This window comes from Carettochelys insculpta, chromosome 3 (assembly GCF_033958435.1).
Source record: "Carettochelys insculpta isolate YL-2023 chromosome 3, ASM3395843v1, whole genome shotgun sequence".
Lineage (NCBI taxonomy): Eukaryota > Metazoa > Chordata > Testudines > Carettochelyidae > Carettochelys > Carettochelys insculpta.
This window is the reverse complement of record NC_134139.1, coordinates 128,487,428-128,505,991: the sequence shown is the minus strand read 5'-3', so window position 1 is coordinate 128,505,991 and position 18,564 is coordinate 128,487,428. Positions and strand designations below refer to the sequence as shown.

Genomic DNA, 18,564 nt, shown 5'->3' with positions numbered 1-18,564 from the left:
ATCTATGATGAAATTCTCTGGTTGGACATTGGATGACCTTTTGTGCTATCAGCTACTGGGGGAAACAGCTGTGTCAACTTATGGAATGGTTCAGTCCTTTCTATGTAGACAGCTAATGCTCTCCGGGACACTCAGAGCATAACCTGTAGTCTTCCTCAGACATGAGGCTTTGGGAAGAAGACTGGCAAAAATATGTTCTCGCTTATTTGAAATTGCAAACAACCTTGGGCTGAAAAGCTGGACTTGTCCTTGAAAAACATGACAGAGGGTTGATGTAAAATCAGAGACCCCCCGGGCAGATGTTACTGCCACAAAGAATGACATTCTAGGAGACCAAAAAGAAAAAAGAGGGAACCAAAACAAAAACAAATGGCTCAAAGGGGGCTCTCATGAACTGTGCAAGCACTACATTCAGGTCCCAGACAGGGATGAAGTGTCAATCATGGGGATGATGTTGCTGTAGACCTCATCTCAAGATCAAAGACTGACCTGCTCTGGAATTGAGGCAGGGTGTGTGAAAGGCTGCTAACATAACCAAGTGGGCTTTAGTCAATGAAAGGAACAAAATCTGGATTTTTGAAATGCAGAAGGTAGTCCTGGGTGAAATGTAGCAAGGTCTGCTCAGGTCTACCTCCTTGCATTGAGGCCCAGCATGTGAACCATTTCCATCTGACCAAGTAGGTTGCTCTGGCAGAGGGCTTTCTATTCCCAAGTGGACCCCTGGACGTGGGCTGAGGATTCCTGCTCCCTGGCATTCAATCAGGCAGCAAGTAAGCTGGGGCTATTAGGATCACTTTGGCCCCGTCCTGCTTGATCTTCATGAGGACATTGTGGATGAATGTCACAGGTGGGAAGGCATACATTAGAGCCCCCGAGCATAGGCGTGAGAAGGTGTTTGACAAGGAGCCCCTCTTGATTTCCCAAAATGAACAGAACATGTGGCATTACCTATTCTGAGGAGTCGCGAACAAGTCCACAAGCCCCAAAACAAATTTTAAGAAGTTTGTCCCCATGTGATGTCCATATGAGGATCTGACAGTTTTACCATGGTCAAAGCAACTTTTACGGCCAGTGGAAAGGGGCCCTTTCATCCCTATCCCTCTAAGCTCATTTGGCCTGGAAATCTTTCCTCTGGGTGAGGAGAAATGGAGGCATTTTAATTCACAGGAATCACACATGACAGATGTTATTTTCCACTACAGAGGCTGAGCCTCGTAGTGTTCCCTGCCTACAAACAAGCTTGGCATCTGCTAGGGTGGAAAAACCAGGACACTTTGGCTCAGGGCAACTCTGCATGGGGTGGTGGTTGAGGGCAGGCAAGCCATGCACTCACCTGAGCCCTTCATGCTGCACAGGGGGCAGGGTAGGGTTTACAAGAGCAGTGATACACATACTGCATAGGATGACTGTATCTTCCCAAAGGTTGAGGCTGGCATCATATTTGCCCTAACCCAGTCTGCCACTGCCTTGCCTCTCCACCCCCCAGCATAGGGCTGTCTTTAAGTGTTCACCCCCTGCAAGCTCCTCTAAAACCATTTTTTTTCACAGAAGCGGGCATTGCTCTTGCCAGCAGAGCAAGCTGGGAAAAGCATGGAGCTAATGCCAATTTTTGTCAAAAAATCAGGATGGCTGACACAGGGCTTAAGAAAGGGACATCCAGCCAAAATGGAACATATGGTTGAATCCCATTCCCTAGCTCCCTCATCAGTGGGCTACATGGCTCCTAGACAATCAAACCAACAGTAACAGTTCCCAACAAATAAACAAAAAGAGTAGATGAACTGTGTGTGTCAGAGACTGGCTATATCTTAAGATAAGAACTTTAAAGTTCCGGATTTATGATCTTCACAGTTTACCACCACATTCCTGGGATTCTCCATATTAATTTTTGGTCCACTATCCCTGCAGTAATTAGAAAAAAATCTCACACCATTTCCACTCAACCTCCTCCTTTAAAACTTCCTATAAACGTTCATTTTAGACTTTTTTTTCTCAGAAAATTCTACACACCAAAAAAACTCAACTGCCCACCCAAAGTCTCCTTAGAAGAAGTGCAAAAAATTAGAAGTTACAAATTTCAAAAGCTCATTTAAATCACACATTTTTATTGTTTACAAAAAATATGTTGCAGGCTTGTCCCCAATACACAACAAGTCCTCCGGCTAGCTACAGTATTTTCTTTTTAAAAAGGAGTTGTGTGATCTGGTTATTCACATTCAACAGTTAGCTACTATAAATGTGGTATATCCTTTCACGTGTCTTTAAATTTGTCTTTAATGCTGGTAATGCTAGCACTACACAACACTCAGTGATCTCATACAGGCTGAGCCTTTCTAGTCAGGGACCCTCAGGACCTGATTGGAGTGGAATGAGAGAATTTGCCAGACCACAGTAGGCCAATATTGTCTAGCAGTGTCACCAATGCTTCCATTGCTTACTGAGCTCTTAGAAGATATTCAGGGTATAAATTAAAGCTGCATAACAGCACAGACCACTGAGAGCCAGGACTGGTGGCTGTAAATACACTTCATAGAACCACGGGAAACTTGGTCACACTCATGATAAGTGGCCGGTCATCTGGCTAACTAAAATTACGCCAGATTACAGATGCTACCACATGAGACAGTGCCAGACTAGACAGGTTCAATCGGTACCTAGCTACAGTGATGTTATGAGATCTATATCTTTAAAACCCAAGAGACGGCAGTGGCTCCAAAAGGAGCTCTGATTGTCTACAAAGTATTCAAGGTTTTCACAAAATCCAAACAGTGAATTTATATGGTAAACTACCTCAGTTCCAAAAGGAGCCAATGTGGTCTACTGCTTACAGGATGTGAGTTGTAAAAGGTATTTAACGTATCATTACATAGATGGGGAACTATGCCTCACTTCAGTGAGAATTTTTAATATGTAAAAAACGAAAACCACAAGACACACTGAAGTAACACTGAATACTAAATTTAAAACCACAGCCTCAAGGACATTCAGCATGAAGGTAAAACTATGCCCAGGCATCAAGTGTTGTGCTTCAGTATTGCAAGAGCTTCAGAACAGAGTAAAGCAGATATACACACTACAGGCACAGGCTGATTCAAGGGCACTCTCTGGCTTAATTTCCCTGCCAAGATGAGGATGACGATCAAAGTGAAAAACAAAACAAAAATTGCAGACTTAGTTTAAACCAGACTCCCATTGTTATCCATAATCTCATTATTTGACACATTCTATTATTCATGTTCTGTCATCTTATATTGTTACATAGACTGCTGTATCTGTCATTATGATACTTGACAATGAATATAGTTTATTATTTTGTGACAAATATGTTTATTTTAATTAAGTATGTACACACATAGATGGAGCTGGCAGTGACACCTATTAAGGCTGCCAAGCACTTCTTATTATGAGGGACCTTTTTTTCCTAGCTACTTATAATTTTGCTAAACTGTACGGCCAGGGCTACACTGAAGCCCTAACTCAAAATAACTTGCTCAAATTGCATAAGTTATTTTGAGCTACCTTATTTCAAACCCAGTGCAGGATACTCTGCACCCGGGGTCAAAAAAAGGGGCTATCCCGAACTTCCCAGTAACCCTCTTATGATAAGGGTTACCAGGAACAAAATACCATGCTCAAAATAGCCCTGCTATTTTGAGCGGGGTGTTTGGCCACATGGTTTCTATTTTAAGATTCATTTGTATCCCAAAAAAGAAAGCTTAATGTAACCTTACCCTAACTGTTTGGGCCAAAATTTCCCAAAATTGGATGTTTCCCTCAGAAGAACTCTTTTCAAACATCTTTAACTGAAACTGTGTAGCTCTTTCCAAGGTCAAAACTAGGGGAAAATACCTTATTTTGCCCATGCTTAAAAATTCTGGTGACTTTTTTTTAAAAGATGCTTTAGAACACCCAAGCACTGAAGCAGAGACTTGAAATTCAGCAGGAGGATGGTCTGTGTGTCAAATCTATCTATCTATAGGTAATGACAATGGATTGTGATTATGTAATTGAAAATGGTGCCATAATGCATGCACAGGGGGGTCAAATGTAGCCTGCTTGGGAAACTTATTTTTGCCTTTTCTAACTTTTGAACATTTGGCACTGCAATGTTAATGTTCTTTTAAATTGTTTGGGCATATAAAATATGAACAAATTACGTTCACGCACTCACACGAAACTACGTGTATTAATTTCAGTTTGCATATTGCAATATCAATATCTGAAGTAAAACAGCAGAAATGTTTTAAAGACTTTAAAGACTAACAAAATGATTTATTCAGTGATGAGCTTTCATGGGAAAGACCCACTTCTTCAGAACAATCTCATTTCCGATACAGACTGACATTTACAAGTACAGAGGACCAAAAAAAATTTGCAATAAAAACTGACAAATCGAGTACGTAGGACTGAAGTAGGTGGCAGAAGAATCCCTCAGACCTATGTACTCGATTTGTCAGTTTTTAGATTGACAGATTTAGTTTTTGCAGATTTTTTTTTTGGTCCTCTGTACTTATGCCAGTCTGTATTGGAAACGAGATTGATCTGAGGAAGTGGGTCTTTTCCATGAAAGCTCATCACTGAATAAATCGTTTTGTTAGTCTTTAAAGTGCTACATTTCTGTTGTTTTATTGTGTTGGAGTACGGACTAACACGGTTACCTCTCTGTTATTAGTAACTAAAATGTTAGGTATAAACGATATGGGGGCAAGTATTCAAACTAACTCATTCACTTTCACCAGGACTTAGGCTATGTGTACATTGGCCGATGTTTTTCATGGACAGTTTTGTCAGTGATGGAAAAGCTCTGGTTTGTGTTCATATTGTTTTCTACAGGCTTCAGAGCACTAGTCTCACCAGTGTGTGTGTGTGTGACAGCAGCTGGAAGCAACTAGTTCTGAGGCAGGGGGAGAGATCCCTACTTCAGCCCCCTTCTCCCTCCCTGATTCTGCAGAGGGTATACTGTCTGCCTCTCTTCACATTCAACAGGAAGTCTTGTGGCAACTTATAGACTAATAGATAATTTGGAGCATAAGCTTCTGTGGACAAAGACCCGCTTTGTCAGATGAGCGAGGAGGGTTTCAGAAGAGGGTTTAAAAAGTTTCTCTTTGGAGTTTATTTTGAAGTTTTTTTGTTGTAGGACTGCTGCTTTTAAATCTGTTACTGAGTGTGCAGGGATACTGATAGCTGATGTTATGTGCCATGTTCCAGCAGTGCCTCACTGCAATTTACATTGGCCAAACTGGACTGTCTCTACTTAAAAAAAATAAACGGACATACATCTGACATTGGGAACAGTAATATACAAAAACCTGTAGGAGAACATGTCAATCTCCCCGCACATTCGGTATCAGATTTAAAAGTAGCAGTCCTACTACAAAAATTTCCAAAAATAAACTCCAAAGAGGGACTTCAGAGCTGCAATTGATTTGCAAATTTGACTCCATCAACCAAGGATCGAACAGAGTCTGGGAGTGGTTGGCCCATTACAAAAGCAACTTCTCCGCTCTTGATGTTCACACTTGCACATTAGCTACTGATAATGGGCCACATCCTCCCTGACTCAACTGACTTAATTTTTTCCAGTCTTGATGTTCACAACTCCACATGAGCTTCTGATAATGGGCCACATCCCCCGTGACTGAACAGACCTTGTCAACTCTGGCCCTCCCCTTGACTCAGACTTTAAACCCTCCTCTGGAACACCCCCCCCCACTCAACTCATGCATCTAAGGAAGCGGGTCTGTGCTCACGGAAGCTTATGATCCAAATTATCTGTTAGTCTATAAGGACTTCTTGCCACAGGACTTCTTGTAGTTTTTGAAGATACAGACTAACTCAGCCAGCTCTCTGATACTTCTCATCACATTGTGAGAGGCAGCAGGAGCATTCCAAAACAACATTCAACAGCAGTGACAGCACCAGCCATCAGAACAGAGCTAAAAGGACGGGGCTACCTGAGGGCAGGACTATTCAGTTTCAAAGAGTGACCACTGCTGCTCTGCAGGTGGGACAGCTTTGGAGGGCAATTAGGTAAAAGCAACTAAGGGTCTTCACTGGCACATCAGTGCAAAAGCAAAGAAGTCTCTCATTGGGATGGTTTTATTTTTGCTCTGAAACTCAAAAGTTTCAGCACCAAAGGTGGATTTCAAGTGATGATGGGTTTGTAAAAAAAAATCTGACTTTTTGCACTAAAACCAGAAAGCACAGACATAGCCTCAGGATCCTAAATGTTTTAGAAAAAAATGGGACTTTGGTGATTTTCAAAATGTTACCCAATAAGTGTATGAAGTTTCAGACTAGTCTGTTGCTTAATGCTGAATTTAACTCAGCAGAGAGCCAAAAAAAACCTACCATAATTCAAACAATCATGACCAATTAGTAAAAATACAATCTATACCTTTTAAAAAAATTAAGGAAAATAAATAAAACTTGTCATCTTTACCTACAAGCCACTAACACAGGTGTATGGTAGTGTAATTCTCCAAAAGTAATGGGCACTGATAGTTTTCAGAATCTCATCTAAATAAGCCTCTTGCTTTTGCCACGTCTACAGAGTCCCTGGGTGTCTGTTCAATGCAGTCACTGAACTTCAGGCTTAGCAGCAGATGGTAATTCAAAGACATCATCTTCACCACTTTCTTCTATTGGTTTCATTTTTCCCGAAGTTCTCAGATAGGGAGATGTCCGCCCTGTCACAATTTCAAAGAGAAGAAACCGTTAAACTGAAGAATGTGTCCCCATTTATAGACTTTTGTGATAAGTACACAGCAAATCTGATGATCCTCCCAGGGGTGAAGAATTTGTATCTTTCAGGTGAACATCAATTAATTTGACACCTGTCCTATAGCACCAGGAAATCCTGGACATCAAGTATCTAAAGGGCTATGAATCATTATAATCCTTTTGGGCTATATGCTACTACCCACACTTAAAAAAACCTCCTTTTGATGTAAAAGGGAGTTTTCTGCACTTCTTGCTCAGCGGCTTGCATCCCTGATCAGCATTTTTTGTACTGCTTTATTCAGCCATAAACAGCAATCAAGCTGGAAGAAGTAAGCACAAAAAGTATTTTTGAGTATTCGCCTCAGGACATAAAAATCATTAAAAAATTCTTAATTTACTTGGGCAAATCTCAGCCGTATTAACAGATCATAGAGCCACTGTCTGCCTCATAAGCAACAAAAGAAGAAAAAACAGAATGAGTGGTCAGCTGTAACTCCGAGTGCATAAACAACTGTAATGAAAAACATGTATGTTATTAACAACTGTTGAGCTAAACAATATGCACCATGTAGCCAATGACTGAAATTGTTACACTGCCCTACCAGTAGGTGGTAGTAGCCTTCAGGCACAACAACAGTGGAAAAAACCCTCTAACACAGAGCACAAAAAAGCATGCACTTTCTTGGAAGTTATTGGGCATTTTGTCTGAAGCCTGGTTTACCCTAGGAGTTTAAGTCTAATTTAAAGGTCTAAGGTTGATTTTATAAACCATCAGTCTACACCACAGAACTCAACAGGCTGATTTTAAGGGGCTCTAATGTCAACTTTTGTAATACTGATTTCCCTGGAAGTAACTCCTAAAAGTCAATTTTACGGTGCTGAACTACACAAGTGCAGACGGCTGCATTATTAAAATTGAGTTTATTAGCCTTCAAAACTGTTCCACAATGCACCTACATGTGTTCTTTTTGATCATCGCTCTACCTCCGTTGCTCTCCAGGTGAGGGCAAGTAGGTGACAGGAAGCAGTGGTCATCAGCCTGGGAATTTTGATTAGATTTCCTTTCTTCTCTTGCTAGCATGGTGAGCAGACACGTGGATCACATCTCTGCAGCATGCCTAGCATACCTTGTAGCACACCTTCTAGCCATGAGCTCTCAGGATCACAAAAGTACCCCAGCATGGAGCCATCAGGAGATCTTGGACCTCATCTCAGTGTGGGATAAAGAAGATATCTTCCTCCAGCTCAAAGCAGCAAAAGAAATGCTGATATTTATGGTAAAATATTGCAAGGCATGATTCACAAAGGCTACACCAGGGACACTCAGCAGTGCTGCATAAAGATCAAGAAGATGAGGCAGAACTACCAGAAATGCAAACAAGCCTCTTGAGGTCCCTTCCAGTCCTAGTGTTCTATGAGTCTATGATTCTGGAGCATATCCCCAGAAATGCTGATATGACGATGAGCTTCATGCAGTTCTGGGAACAGGTGCAACCTATTCCCCTAGAAAATGCCTCAACTTCTCATTAAAGAGTGTTCCTCAGGAGGATGGTCAAGCTTGTCCCGATTTGGAATAGGTGGTCAACAGTGGGGTCCAGTCAAACGTAGAAGCACATCTTGCAAACCAGGACCTGTTTCTCGACTTGGAGTCCATCCCCGTAACTCAGGAGGCAGCTTCAGAGGCAAACCTGGATCCTGGAGAGGGCACTTTTGGTGAGTATGCTTTTTTCCTACTGATGATAGTATGTCGCAGTCGTGGGGGTAGGGTCTATGCCTGTTTCCCTGAGAACACCTTGTTAATATGTCTGGGGATGGTGTACTGATCCTGTTGGGACATCTCACTGAAGGTCTTAGACAGGCACTCAGATCTTCCTCATGAGATTTTTGGGGAGACCTGACTTGTTCCTGCTTCCACAGTATGACAACTTATGGCACCAAGCCACCAGTAAGCAATCTGGAAGTATGGCCCCACAGAGCATTCTTGCCTATTTCCCAGCCTTGTACTTGGGCAGCACAAGCATTCTTTCCTTTTTCTGATGAGGCTGATGTCTTGTTTGGCCACTTAGAATGCATGGGAACTTCTGAGAGTCACTAATGATTTTTTGCCTGCGACCTACTCAGTGCACAGCAAAACTCGTGCATCTCCTGGATCAGCTGCCTTAAAATTCAAGCGCTACTTTAAGCAGCAAATGCTCCAGGCAACCCCCCCTCCCCCTGCCCCAGATTCCCAGGCTGGCCGGCAATCAGACCCTCCCCGGTTCATGTGCACACCTGCAGTGACTTTTAATGATTCTGAACTCTTGGAGCAGCTGCTTTAAAATTAAGATGCTGCTTTAAGCAGCACAGCACATGCTCCAGGCAACGCCCCTCGGCCCGTGGGCAATCAGAATCTCCCCAGTTCACATGCACCGCCAGTCAATTTTTATGGGCTTTTACTCCTCCTGGAACAGCCTGACTTTAAACACGGCACTGCTTTAACAATGCTGCGATGCAGCCACCCCATTCCCGCTGGCCCGGCATCTGCTGGGACATGCAGTGGCTCGGCACAAGCCAACCCCACTGCACTCCACCCTGGCCTGCGGGCAATTGGCCCGGGGAGAAGTGGGTGGCTGCATCACAGCATTCTTAAAGCAGTGCCTGGTATAAAAACAGGCTGTTTTTAAATAAGGGTTTAAGAAGCCTGGACTTGGACAAGCGGTCAATTTTTCCCCAGTGAGTTTACATAGCGTTGAAGGTAAACCTCAGCCACAGAAGAGCTTAAATCGTTCTACTTGGAATCATGCTTTCTTCAGTCTTAAGAGGCACCAGAGTGAACTTGCAGTTGTAGTATGTTCTTCCATATATACAGCCATTCATTCTGTCAGTATGCTCATTGTTCCGAGTAAAAATAAAAATGTTGCTTTTAACAATGCCATTTATATTTGTACATTTATGTTATCAGGAACTGACCTTGCAAGATGACAGAGGGGTCCCAGTCCCACCCATATGAGGTTACCCCAAATGCGGAGAAGGAAGAAGTCCCGGCATGAAATGTTGGAGGCTTTATTTTGATGTTGTAATGAAGGAAAAATTAGAGCCGAGTGACTGGAAGAAAAACGTGATGGACAGTCAAGCAAAAATGCCTGCTTCAGTCCTGTCCGTAATGAAAAGGCAGACTGACTTGACTGAATCACTGACTGATTTCTCAATCAGTGACCTCTGCCTTAATTGAAGTAATGCTTCAGAAATCCAGGTCATCCAACTCTGCACCCTGGTACAACACAGGCCCCATTACATGCCACCCTATCTTTACATATTACCCTCCCCTTTTAATGGCTCTGTATCCCCTGGCTACTCCAGGTACCACTATTACATGCCACCCTTTCCCCATTCATTTTCCTCACCTGGAAAGAACACTGTATCCCCTGGCCACTCCAGGCACTAGCATTTTAGACCACCCCTCGACCCAGTCAGTCCACACCCCTGCTCCTGGTTCTGCATTCCATATCCAATCTATGTCCCCACTTCCATACCTCCTCCCTCCACACATTCTGCCCCCTCATCTTGTCATGGACCCAGAATGGGGAGGGGGGGAAGGTCATGGAGAGCTCTGCACTCTAGCTCCACAAAGTCAGCCCCCAGCAGTGTTTTCTTCATTGAGGTCTAAGCGGGTCAGAATGCACCTGAACCTGGCTTTTAAATGGCCAAAGGCCCATTGTACCACCATCCTGCAACTGCTCAGCCTGTAGTCGAAGAGCTCCTTGCTGGAGTCCAGGTACTTGTTCCCTTAGCGATGAAGCCATACACAAGGGGTAAGCCTGGCCACCAAGAATCACTTTGGGCATTTCCATGTTCTCAATGTTAATTTTCTGGTCTGGGAAGAAAGTTCCACTCTGGAGCCTTGTAAACAGACCAGAATTCCTAAATATTTGTGCATCATTCACCCTTCCCAACCACCCCACCTTGATATTGGTGAAACAATCTTTGTAATCCACCAAAGCCCGCAACACCATAGAGAAGCACCCCTTACAGTTAATGTACCCTGAGGCCTGGTAGTCTGGTGCCAGGATGGGAACATGCATTCCATCTGTTGCCCCACCACAGTTAGGGAACCCCATGGGATCACATTCATCCACTGCCACCTGCACAATCTCCAGAATCACTGTCTTTTGTAGCAGAAGCTTATTGATCACCTTGGCAACCTGTATGACAACAGCCCTCACTGTAGATTGCCCATTCCAAATTGATGTGCCACTGACAGTAGCCGTCTGGTATTACCAACTTCCGCAGAGCAATTGCCACACACTTCTCAACTGTCAAAGCCAGTCTCATTCTGCTATCGCTGCACTTCAGGGTGGCAGATAGCACTTCACAAAGTTCTGTGAAAGTGGTTTTACACATGCTGAAGTTTTGTAGCCACTGGTGATCATCCTATGACTGCAAAAATAACATGTTCCCAGCAGTCTGAACTGGTGTCATGGGTCCAGAACCTACGCTTCGTTCTGTGCAGCACTTCCAGTGATGCCAGCAACCCTGGGGTGTTTCTCTCCAGACCTTCTTGTCCATCAGTGCCCCCAACATCAAACAGCTGATATTGCCTGGGCAGTACGTTCAGAAGATACTGCATCTCAGTGTGGGAATTGAGCACAAAACACTGCAACAAACTCAGAAGGGCCTCGGGGTCCATGTTAGTGTTTGTAATGGTGGATGGCAGCCAATATAAAACCATGTGAAAATTCTGTTTGTTTTCAGCCAAGAGTGGGAAATAAGGGAAATGCAATCTGGATGATGACATAAGAAACCCAGAACCACTTGCAGCAACTTTTTTTCCTAGAAGATGCTGGCACCCAATCCCAAAATGCAATGAGTCTGCCAGAACTGTGGGATAGTTGCCCGCAGGGCACTGCTACCCCAGTTGGACTTAGGCTACCTTTTGGGGGACACACTAAATCGACTTTGTGAGCAGTGTAGGACATTAAAATTTGACTTTATTTCCTAGTGTAGATCCAGCCTGAGAAAGGAATTCAAGGCCTGACTCTAGGGGTATGTCTTCACTACACGGAAGATCTACCCCGTCAGGGTTGATTTTCTGGGGTTCAATTTCATGCACCTGGTTGAGATGCATGAAATCAAACTATCTGGGGTTGGCAGTTGACCTCTATGCCCCTCAGTATCACAAGGAGAAAGGGAGGACAATGGGAGAGTTTCTCCAGTCAACCTCCCTCTGTGAGAATGGGCAGGTAAGGCTACTGTAGATAAGTCAATTGCGTAGCTAGAATTGCATATCTACAATCGATTTTAATGTCTAGTGCAGACCTGGCCTAAATGAGTATATGTCGTGGAGGGCATTTAGCCTGACCACTTTCCTAAACACTCATCTGACAATTCAATTTCTGTCCTCGCATCTGAGCACTGTATTTAATTCCCAGGCTTGTCTCAGTTCTCTGAGTTCAGCGCTCCTGCATTCACAGTTGGTGCAGGCTTTGGAAGTTTACAAACAGTCTGCATATGATGACTGAAAACAGTGTGAAAATTGTTTAAATGTTAAATTATTCTAGAAGAGAAACAGTAAAAGACAGTCATGCCAGCCGGATGCTATTTCTATATATGCCGATCAGAAAAATGCTTCCCTTCAAGAATCGTTGCAGTCATAACATATGGTTAGCATACTGACTTTCTTCTTACACAAACTACTTAAACCCATCATCCATGAAATAATTAGTAATATTTTAATTTTTATTACTACGGTACCTGAGCCTTTGTCATGGACTAGGATGCCATGGTGCTTGGAGCTGTACAAAGACAGAACAGAAACATGGTCTCTGTCCAGGGGAGACTAGAATTCAAGTATGTGTTTTTCATTAGTGTGTGCAGATTTAAAAACTACACTTATGCTGGCAATAAAAGGTATTAACTAACACTTTTTGGAATATCACATGTTGTAAATCTCTTATGCAGTAGTTTAATTTCAGCAGTTGGTTAAAACTGGGAAAAATACTCAGCTGGTTTTATACAGAGATTATTATGTACACTATTAAATACAGGGATTACAAAGGGCTTTTCTTTTTTTTTTTTTTCTTTTTCAAATTCTCATTTTTGCGAGTAAAAATTAAAAGTTCAGGTAAGGCCACTTAGGGAACATTTACGCTATAATGAAAACCCTTCAGCAGTGCATCTCCAAGTCCAGGTTAACTGTCCCAGACTTGCACTGGTGGGTTAAAAATGACAGTAAAGACGTTATCCCTCAGGCTGCAGCCCAGACTCTGAGACCCTCCCTCTTTGCTGGCCTTCAGAGTCCAGGCTCCAGCCCAAGTGGGAACATCTTCACTGATGTTCTGAGCTTTGTAGCATGACCCTGAGTCAGCTGGCCCAGGCTCTCAGACTCGACGCCATGTTTTAGGGTTTTTTGCCAGCATAGACATACCTTGAGAGCTCTAAATCTATGGATTTAGATATCTAAATGACCAAAATAGTGGGTACAAATTACACTCATTAAAATGGAGGCCTGAAAATTTAGGACTAAAGTTTCCATTTCTTTTTTAAGACATGACTAGTAGTAGTTTTGAGGGTAATATTTTCCTTTGTTCAGAAGAGTCCATGGCTCTCCATAGCTGTCAGAAGCACAATGGCATAAGCCTACAGAACAAAATTGGCAGTCTGCTTTCATACTGTAAATTTCTTCTCCACCATTATCATGCCCTTTTTTCCTCCACATGCTAAATGTTATCTAGGCATGGCTCTATTGCTTTGGTGGGAGGGCATACACAAGTCTGAATGCGCCTTCAACCTGTGCCTCGACTGTAGTCTATTGTGGTGTCTCCTGTTCCTTTTTTTATAGAAATTTGAATTGAGGTATTTCCTGTGAAACCCAATCCTCTTTTTTATGCCACAAGTTGTATATAACATATTGAGGCAACACCACTGAAAGCATTACTGAAAATAAATCCTCATACTACTGTCCTCCTTAGCTCAGATCAGTAATTCTCAAACTGTTGTACAGGTGACCCCTTTCACACAGTAAAGCCTCTAACAGTGCAACCCTCCTTATACATTAAAGAACATTTTAATATTGCGACAGACTGCTGGTTAAGAAGAGCAAATTAGAGCTCTACCATGCCAGCAACAGCAGGAAGGGTAACTGGATCTGGCTGAGTTAAATCCAAACCAAACCCACAAATGGGGAAAAGCTGCAGGCCTCGTTAGCAACAGAGCTCTACAAGCACGTCAGGAGGGAGTGAGAGGGAGCGGAGCCAGGGAGTGGAAGGCCCTGTTCCCCAGCTAGCTGCCTTTGAGCTGACTGTGCTGGACCTCTGTCTAGAGAAGGTGGGGAGAACTGGCATGGACAATAAAGAGCATGGGAGCTCGCACAAGAAGGTCTTCGACTGGTTTTCAGGTTCAAAAGGGGCCCAGCGCCGGGAGAGAATCTGTTACAAATATATTGAACACCATTATAAATACTGGAGGCAAAGTGGGGTTTGGTATGTAGGTAGAGAGCTAGCAACCCTCCATGCAATAACCTCACAACCTCAGGTTAGCTAAACCAGATACTACTTAAAAAAAAAAAAAAAAAAAGACTACATAACCAGGCACACTAATTACTGTTAATTATTAGGCCTATTTTGTAGCAATAAGGAAATGCCATAAACGATCAGATTAGCTGAAATTATAATTGTGCTCCAACTCATGTTTTGCATTTTTTTAAGTTACTTCACAGTTTAATTTACTAATAAGTTGTGCACAGATTGTGTATTTCATGTACAAGTTCCAACTTTGTATAAGCGAACTTCAATTTAATACCTTTTTGAGGATGTTGGGTTAATATGTGATGTTATCAACAGAAAACATCATGTTCCAAACGACTCACTCCATAAGTATTATAGAACTCTTGTTGGTTATTTCCTTAATACAAAAGCAGACAGTTAGTTTGTCTTTATTTAATTAAACTTAAAACACAGTTTTGTTAGTAACTTGGTTCTATTAGCAAGAATGTTTTTCCTCTTTCTGTTATGAAACTTTGATAAAGCCTTTATATGGATTTCTTTTCAGAAATGTATTAGAGAATTTATATTTTTGAGCACAGTAGCAAAGTCGTAACCTACAAAAAATTCTTTCAGATCATTCGAAAAATAAACTCCAGTTTTTACAAATGTATTCCAGTAAGTATATGAAACTTAGATGAGTAGGATTTTTCTACATTGTAGTAGCCAAAAAAATCAGATCTTTGTATTGGGAAGCTTTTGTCCAAACAAGAACTAGCTACATCAGAGGTTATAATTTACACAGAGCCTTATCCAGATAAAGCATGGAACTTACAGAATCATAGAATCCTGCCTGGGGCTAGAAGGGACCTAAGATCCCTTTTATTGCTTTCTCCTATGGCAAAAAACACCTGCTTTTCATTTGTTGCTCTTCACTAAATACTTTTGGGAGGTTTTTTCACCCCCTTGGGTTTATATTATTTAAAAAAAAATAAACCAATGTACTTTTTATTTTTTTATGCTCCAGGCTTCAGGAAGAAGGAGAATTCCATACTGGTACACTATGCCACAGCTTGAGGCATAATGGCACACGTCAGCGGACTAGTCTAAAAAGAAGTTATTGAACAGGCTGCACATATGGTAACAGAGAGGGAGCCGTGCTAGTCTATACACTTTCAAATCAAAAAGCAGTCAACTTTTTGTTTTGATTCTGCATATATGGGTGTTACTAGAGGTCTATTTGAAACATAAAAGTGGAAAGCTGAATGACCACCTTTCTGTTCAGATTGATTTTGGGACCTGAGGAAAAGAGAGTGTCACAGCTAAATCTTCTAGCTCAATACCTGCATTCATGCAGTGTTACATTTATGACAGTGGAACTGTGTCATATATAGAGAGTGTCATATAGGGGGTACAATACTGCTCAGCTGTCTAGGCAAGGAATTTAATTTCATGGAAGCACTGCATACGAATGAGATGGCCAATACCCTTTTTTCAGTTTGGGAAGCTCTGATGCTTTATTAACTAAAACAAAAAAAAGAGGACTAGCAGGAATACAATAGAGAAGACAACATTATCAAGTATTATTAATTTCAGGTTTATCTTAAAGAGGGATTAGTATCTCTAAAAATTGCAAGCCTTTAGACTAGTTTCTCCCAGTGTTGAAAGACAAGTGTAAACACTCTGCAGCTCTTTGTAAAAGGACCTCGCTTCTACTTAACTGTCTATGACCTTCTCCCAATTGCACAAAATATAATCATGCACTTTCCAACATAGGAAAGAAAATGAGTAGCATATGGGAGAGCTCATACATTAATGTCATCAATGCCTCACCAAACCAGGCCCTTTTGGAAAAAAAGAGCTCAGGAAAAATTAAGAAAAATCAAAACTGACCTGACTCTAAACCCGCAAAATTACATCCCAATCCATCACCCCCTTATAATGAGAATGGAAAAACTCCTAGGGCTTGTGCTCCTGTCTAAATTGTGATGAAAATATATCAATGGCAAAAAGTAGAAAGAAAAGGACTCTCCAATCTGTAGGCTTGGCTCAGACCTGTAAGGGAGACAGTAGTGAATAGATAATTAAGGTTAAATAAAAATTGTTACATCATACTTTTTCATATCAGAAAGAGATGAGTTTAGTATTGGTGGACCACTGACAAGCATTAAGATCCTAACAACTAAACAGTGAGATCACAAAAGACAGTAGTGCATTTGGTACGACGCAGTTAAACTAAGAGCTGAGGCCAGCTGGGTAAGGGACACGCATTTTTTTTTTCAAACTCTAATTTCAGATGAAAAGTATCACTAAAGTTCATTTAAATAAAGTGGGAGAGAAAAGGAACATACTAAAATGAATACACATATGACCCAAGTACATTTGATAAACTTGATAAACCCCTGGCTCATGCATCTGACAAAGCGGGTCTTTGCCCATGAAAGCTTATGCTGCAAATTATCCATCTATTATCCCTATTATTGGTTTAGAAACTATTCTCTGTGATGGTGAATGTTGCCATCTGAGAAGCCTATTTTTTAAGCAAAATTTGTTAGACTTTATACTTTAAAACAAGTAAAGTTGTACAGTCATGGTCTGGATCTGAAGCGCGTATTTGGGATAAAAGCAAAGAAATCCCTGATTTGTGAGAGTGCCTGAGGAGGTGCCCAGTTAGTCTGGTGTGCACTTCATTAGGGACTTGGGTGCTCATGTGATCTCCTGTAATAGTGAATGTGAAAGTACTCACACAGTTGTGAGCAGATCAGCATAACATGGCGAGACTCTTAAACAACTCCAATAAACTTCCTATAATTCTACATGTACAGAGAGGAACTAAACTGGGGTTATTTACATGATAAGATCCTTCTGCAAACGTATATTGCCCCATCCTGGCTTTCCCCATCCTATCTATTCTGTGCTGCTCTAAGACTACAGAGCAGGAGGAAAGTTTAACTGGCTACACGGAGACTTCCCAGGTGGCACAGAGCTAACAAAACCTGGCAATAAGCGTATGTCAGTAGAAGAGAGCATGGCCCAAGTGCTGCTGTGCTCCGGCACTTCCTGGAGAGAAGGGTTAGTACGTATTTAAGTGTCTTAGGACATGTCAACCAAACCAAACCAAACCCCAGCAGTGAGAGTCAGATCCTGGGTCAAATGACTCCCATTTGCACTGTGAAGCAACACACAGCAGTGTAAATGTTCATGCTCACACTGGAGCCTGGGATACAAAATCCTCCCCACTCACTCCCTACTAGGCTTCAAAACCCAGGCTCCAGCCCAAGCCCGAATGCCTACACTGCTGTTTGTAGTCCCACAGCCTGAGCCCAAGTCAACTGACATGTGCTCGAAGGCACACTGCCTTGCATCTCTTTTTGCTGTGGACAAGTCCTAGGAGGCCTACTCATGGGCCAGGCCCCCTTGCATTAAGCACTGGGCAAAACAGAGAACAAATAATTGTTTTTACTAAAGGGGTGACTCTTCATAGGCCATTACCCATCAGCACAACTTAGGACAGCCTTGAGGCTGCTCTCAATTGCACTAAAAGCCAAACCAACCTCATGTATCAAAGAGCTTGTAAAGGTAACATAAAACTATCATTGCTCATTCCACACCAAGGTCTTCCCAGTACAGTTCAGCTATAGCTATAGGCTGTAGCACCTGTGTACACCAAAGTCCCAAACTCAATTTACCTTGGTCAGGGCCAGGGCCAGTTTTCATATCTTCCTAGAGGCCCAGCTGGCAACCCTCCTGGCAGTGGCTCTGCGGGGAGTGGTGGTCTTCACACATTACCTCCCTTTCTCACCTCCAGTGTATCTGCCAGCCCTGCTTGCTGGCCATGTGTTCCTGCCCTACTGCACAACCCCCTCCAGCTCTGCCTGCCACCCCAGGCAATTTAAAACATCCCAGGGACCCTAATGGTGCTAGAACAGCTTCCAGCTGCTAGTTCCATGCCATTGCTAGCACCTCCTGTGGCCCAGAATGGATGTGAACCAAGCCATCCCATCCATAGGATGGTTTGGGGCAAACGCCCCAGGTCCCACCCTTTGGGGGGGCCCTGCTTCAGCCCTCCCAACCATCCTACAGGGGATTAGATGGTCTCCCATACTCAGGTTAGCCTGAAGGGCCCTGGGTAGGCTGGGGCTGGCAGTAGGGGGTCAGGTTTCCCTGCACTCACCATGGTAGTCAGAGCCACAGGGAAGTGGAGTGAGGCAGCAGCCCGTCTGTCCGACTGCGCCATGATCTCCCAGGCCAGCCTGGTTTCTCCACGTCACTGAGGTGCTGGAAAGTAGAACACCCTAGCCCCTTGCACTCCTGGCCTGGGAAATGGCAGTAGAACAGGCTGCTGTGCTGCTCTGCTTCCCCCTGGCTCCCGCAGCCACAGTGT

The 18,564-nt window shown here is 42.8% G+C and overlaps 1 protein-coding gene across 4 annotated transcripts in view; it reads right to left on the bottom strand.

Annotated features, from left to right (window-relative positions):
* Positions 1 to 2,084: 2,084 nt before the first annotated feature.
* POPDC3 (popeye domain cAMP effector 3) overlaps positions 2,085 to 18,564 on the bottom strand; it is an 83,420-nt gene continuing 66,940 nt past the window's right edge. For 2 of the 4 annotated variants that reach the window (XM_074990815.1, XM_074990811.1), the window contains one exon: positions 2,085 to 6,689. In XM_074990815.1, the coding sequence (XP_074846916.1) occupies positions 6,580 to 6,689 (110 nt within the window). In that variant the 3' untranslated portion in view covers positions 2,085 to 6,579. Of the gene's footprint in view, positions 6,690 to 14,499; positions 14,602 to 15,707; positions 16,236 to 18,564 lie in introns of those variants that run through there. The other 2 variants (XM_074990812.1, XM_074990813.1) reach the window with 2 other exon arrangements.